General features: G+C 40.0%; 1 protein-coding gene across 1 annotated transcript; it reads right to left on the bottom strand.

The window, feature by feature from the left end:
- Positions 1-3,964: 3,964 nt before the first annotated feature.
- Positions 3,965-5,386, bottom strand: LOC130462693 (uncharacterized). The gene is made up of 3 exons (XM_056831482.1): positions 4,985-5,386; positions 4,829-4,894; positions 3,965-4,735 (listed from the first exon to the last, which is right to left on the bottom strand). The coding sequence occupies exons 1-3, from the start codon at positions 5,384-5,386 to the stop codon at positions 3,965-3,967; spliced, it is 1,239 nt and encodes a 412-aa protein (XP_056687460.1).
- Between the last annotated feature and the right edge of the window lie 417 nt (positions 5,387-5,803).

Below are 5,803 nucleotides of genomic sequence, written 5' to 3'. Positions count from 1 at the left end.
TTTGTGTACCTTGCCCCTTTAGGACCAATAAGTAACACCTCGCTGAGCGAAAACTATTACTAGATTGATGTAAAGGATATCCAAGCAAGTGTATATTTTGGCATGGCACCTTTTAACTCAATTTTTAAGTTTGGAACTTAAGGCTCTTACTATGTTGGTTAGATTTTAAGTGAACTAAAATCCTTAATCATGCAACATAATCAAGCTTTTGATCTCATGCATTTTAAGACATATTTAAAAGCAATAAATAACTTAAAACATGCATAAGATATTTGTGATCTAGTATGGCCCGACTTCATCTTGAAGCTTTGACTTCAAAGTCCGTCTTGAAAATCTCCGTGGGAGGCACCATTTTCTTCAAATAGGATAAGTTATAACTAATTACAACTATTTGATGGTACGCAGACCATATTTGAATTGAAAAACAACTTTGGTACTTTAGACCAATTACATTCAAATTAATGGTACGCAGACCATATTTTCTATCCTATTTGGGCCATACTAGTCACTTCATAACCTGCAAAACAGTACATATACAATATATACCATTCACCCATTCATTATCATGAATGGCCCACATAGCTGGTTAGTAAAACACATTATGCATCACGTAAACATTTGCAGCAATTAATCAAGGGCACCAATAATCTACCAATTATTCAGTCCTTATTAATTCTAATCAAGTTGTTTTAACCTTAAGGATTTGTAGACCTAATCAAGAGTTTATGACTAAAAAGCGCTCCCACTTAAACCAATAAATTTATATGCTTTACTAATTTTAAACATAAAAATGTATTTCTAGTCCAACCGGAAACATACAAATTTAATTAAAATTTAAAGCTCATATCAATTTATAATTGAATCCAAAAAGTTTAATTTAATTTCAGTCGTTTATTTAAATTAATTCATGATTTTAATTTTAGTAAAATAATTAGAATAAATAACATTTATTATAATTACAATATTCAAAATTAAAATCCAAGAAAATAATTTAAATTATTAATTTTAAAATTAATTAAAATTACGTGAACTGAAATTTTCAAATTAAACATTCAAAACGATCTTTAATCGTAACGCAAACACCCTACGCGTTGCACGCCCATGGGCCGCACGCACACAGCCATTGCTGGCCATGTGCGCGCAGCCCATGCGCTCGTCGCATAGCTGCTGCATCCCCATCGCAAGCCTCCGCACGCATTGGTGCTCCGCACGCGAGCTATCGCTCGCAGTGCGCGCGCGACATCGCTCGCTGGGCGCGCGACATCGCTCGCTGGGCGCGCGAGCCATCGCTCGCTGGGCGCGCGACATCGCTCGCTGGGCGCGCGAGCCATCGCTCGTTGGGCGCGCGACATCGCTCGCTGGGCGGGCGACATCGCTCGCTGTGCGCGCGAGTAATGCTGGGCGCAGCGCTCGTGGCACGCGAGCTTGCGCTCGCTGCGCGCGAGGCTGCGCGCTCTTGTGCGAGGCAGCGCGCGTTGTGGCGCAGCTCGCTTGCTGCCCACACGCGACTGCCTTGGCTCGCCCTTCGCCCATGCCCATTCGTCCATTGCTCGTGGCACACGACACAAGGCAGGGCTGCTGCCTTGTGCTCGTGCACTACGCCCTTGCTCATTGCATTCGTGCCGCACGGGCGACGAGCTCCCTTGCTCGTCGTCGCATGCCCGCATTATACAACACCCCTTAAGGGTAACACGAAGCGTCCATTGCTTCGTGCGTGCAAGTTTTATGAACGAATCGTATAAAAATTTAAAATTTATAAAATTAATGACAAATTAATAAATATTATTAATTTCATAATTTTAGGGCGAAAAATCGAAAATTTATTATTCAATTGATTTCCGATTTACATGGATTCAAGTCTAGGTCATAAAAAATTTAAAATTTATCATAAATTTACAATTTTTATGGTGGTTTTTAATCATAGGTTTCTAATTAAATTACAATTAATTATGAAAATCAAATTAATTCTAAATTATTCTAATTTTCAACAAATTAATCATAATTACAAATTAGATTGCATAATTAACAAGACTAGGCATTCAAACTTGTTAAACATATGCAGTAGGTCAATCAAAAATTCAAGATTTATCAACAAGAATCGCAAATATTTAATTTAACATCTTAAATTTACGAAATTTTGCATTCGAAAAACTAAAACCTTCGAAAAGTCATAGTTAGGCTTCGAATTTGAGAATTCTGGGTTCGGCAGAAAAATACTAATTTTGTCAAAATTTTAGAATGCCTTTTACATGCGGAATTGACACAAAAATCACTCAATTCGGATGAGTAACGAAGAAACTGCCGAAAAACTGCGTACGTATAATTAAATAAACGCAATTTGCAATTAATTAACAATTACGAAAATTAATCACCCCTTTTAATTCTTGCAAATTTGTAATATTTAACCATGTTCATGCAATTTAGATTATGAAAATAATAAGGGGCTCGTGATACCACTGTTAGGTTATGATACATATGACATTACATAGATCATGCGGAAACAACCATTAACCCAGGACAACATATTATTTACACATAATCATATAGCATAATTTAGATGCATACTCTTTGTTGCGTGCCCTCCCTAGCTGCGCCCGAACCGAACAAGAACAAGTCTTTAGGACTCCAAGTGTCGTCCCTCCGTAGATAGTCCACAGCACGTCCGGATCCGCCTTAAGATTGACCAACTAGAATCGCCCTTAAGGTACTATTATTTTCGGCACTTTATAGGCAAATGTGTGACTGAATTTTTTTCTCAAAAACTCACTTTGAATACTTTTTAAACTTGTTATAAATTGTGAGCCCTAGCCTCATATTTATAGGGGTATGGAAAGGGAATCGAAATCCTATTCAGATACAAATTAATTAAAACCTAGAATCCTACAAGAACTCTTATTTAATTAATTTATCAAATAGAATTAGGAATTTAATCATTAACCGAACTCTGCATGTTTTAGGAAACGTGCACGAACACAAACACTTGCACACACACGCACGGCAGCTACGATGGGCCCCATGCGTGCGCGCGAGCAGCAGCCCACGCAGCGCCCGCGCGCGCTGCGCGCTGCGCGTGCTTGCGCGCGCTGTGCGCGCTGCGCAGCCTGCTGGGCCTGGCCTTGCGCTGGGCCTGGCGTGGCTGTTTGTGCGGCGCGCTTGGCTTGCTGGGCGATGGCCTGGCTTCGTGCTGGGCCTCGTCCGGCAGGCCTCGTCCGATGCTTATTCGTACGATGCGCTTCCGATTAAATTTTCCGATTCCGGAATTCATTTCCGATACGAACAATATTTAATATTTCCGATTCCGGAATTAATTTCCGTTTCGAACAAATATTTAATATTTCCGTTTCCGGAATTATTTTCCGATTCCGGTAATATTTCCGATTCTGACAATATTTCCGTTTCCGGCAATATTTCCGATTCTAGCAATATTTCCATTTCCGATAATATTTTCCGATACGTACCATGTTTCCGTTTCCGGCAACATCTACGACTTGGATAATATTTATATTTCCGATACGATCCATATTTCCGTTTCCGGCAATATTATCGTTTCCGGAGTATTCATTTCTTGCCTGTGACGATCTTAGCTCCCACTGAAACCAAGATCCGTCGGTTCCGAATATTCATAGATGGAGTATTTAATGCCATTAAATACTTGATCCGTTTACGTACTATTTGTGTGACCCTACGGGTTCAGTCAAGAGTAAGCTGTGGATTAATATCATTAATTCCACTTGAACTGAAGCGGCCTCTAGCTAGGCATTCAGCTCACTTGATCTCACTGAATTATTAACTTGTTAATTAATACTGAACCGCATTTATTAGACTTAACATAGAATGCATACTTGGACCAAGGGCATTATTTCCTTCAAAAAGCCCCTTGATTAGGGGAGATAATATCAGGAAGTACTTGACTGAGTTTTGCACATAAGCTTAGAGATGCACTTGTACATGACTAAACAACAGGCTATTGTCTGAAGTCACCCACATAAGCTGGCACTGTAACCTTAGGAATCAAAGAAATATAAGTCACATTGATTTCCTTCAAGATTTTCCCAGTTAGGAAAAATTCAATAATATCCAAACACACCTCTCCTTTGATGACAGGCCAGGCAGCTTTAAAGAACATGCTATTGAAACCATCAAGCCATGGGGCTTTGTTAATTAGGATAGAATTCAGGACACCCTTGATATCTTCTTCTTGGAAACTGCAATTAAGCAATCCCTTGCGTGCTTCAGTAATCCTAGGTCCTTGGTCCACAATTATTGTGTTAACATGAGACATGTCTGCCATGGTTTCACAGAAAAGAGAGGAATAAAATTGGGTGAAATCCTCCAGAACCCCTTCAGTGGACTGAATCCACTCACCAGCTTCATTATGAATAGGGTTAATCTTATTTTGTTTCTTTCTATGCCTTATACTCATGTGGAAGAGCTTAGAGTTTTCATCACCAAGCTCCAACCACTGGATTTTAGCAGTTTGGTTCAGGAAAGATAGGTAGTTAGCATGTGCCTCCTTGTACTTTTCACCAACAAGCTTTTTAACTGTAGCCAGCTCACTGTTAGTGGGATCACCGTGAAGATTATTCTGAGCCTGCAGGAACTCTTGGTGAATACTAGTTGCTTCTACTGATGAAAACCTTGCTTTATTAAGAGCTTTCAAGTCAGCTTTGATCCATTTGAGCTTCTGAACAACCTTGAACATGTTGCACCCTTGAGCCATTTTATCCCAATTAGACTAGACCAAAGGAAGGAATTCATCAGAACAAGTCCACATGTTGTAGAATCTAAAGGGATTCTTGATATGAGAATTCCTATAACAACTCAACACCATGGGGCAGTGATCAAAAGTATATCCAGGGAGAAAAGTGGCTTCAGCAGTAGGGAAATCATCCTCCTAAAGAGAGTTAGCTAGCACCATATCAATTATAGAGAAAACTCTATTGACCCCTTATTGCTTGTTAGTCCAGGTAAACTTCCTACCAACAATTTTGATTTCCACCAGTTCACAAGAAGCCATACAATCCCTCACAGGCTGAATTTCAGAGAATATGATAGGGTTCCCAATTCTATCCTCCATAGTCATGATAGAGTGAAAGTCCCCCATTATTACCCAAGGACACTGGATAGTACCAGAAAGAGTCACCAAATCCTCCCACAGGGTCAATCTATCCGTCCTATCAGACATACCATATATGAATGTACCAAAGAAAGACATGTTAATACCTTTAAGTGTTATGAGACAGTGAATGAATTGGGAACTCGTGCCTCTAATGTCAACATCAAAAAAATCAGGCTCCCACCCCTGAATAATCCTGCCACTTACATGGTGGCAGAAGTCAGTAGTAAAACACCACTGAGGATAGACAGCGAGGTAAAGTGGACCCATCTTGGGAGCCTTTACCTTTGTTTCCAGGAAACTGAACGTTTTGATTTGGTGAGTAAAGATAAATTTCCTCACCTCCAATTGCTTTCTTCTCATGTTCAGTCCCCTCGCACTCCAACATGATATATTATCCATTGGACACAAGGCATTCCCACCCCTGGTCTAATGAACCTGCGATAGTAGAGCCATTACTCTTGTGTGAGTCACCAGCCACCCTTTCTTCATGTTCATGTAAGATCTGAAAGTTTTTCCTTGTTTGAACAGGTCCCAGTTCCTGATATTTTTTCTTACTCAAACCAGTAGCCAAGGTAAACCCTTCTTCATCAACAGTGGTTAGTTGAACCTGGTGGACTATATCTGGAGTAGTGTCAATAATAGGATCACTGATAGGTTTAGAGGTCTTCATGACCCATACTTTTT

Source organism: Spinacia oleracea, chromosome 1, assembly GCF_020520425.1.
Source record: "Spinacia oleracea cultivar Varoflay chromosome 1, BTI_SOV_V1, whole genome shotgun sequence".
NCBI classification, from domain to species: domain Eukaryota; kingdom Viridiplantae; phylum Streptophyta; class Magnoliopsida; order Caryophyllales; family Amaranthaceae; genus Spinacia; species Spinacia oleracea.
This window is presented reverse-complemented; position numbering and strand designations above follow the sequence as displayed.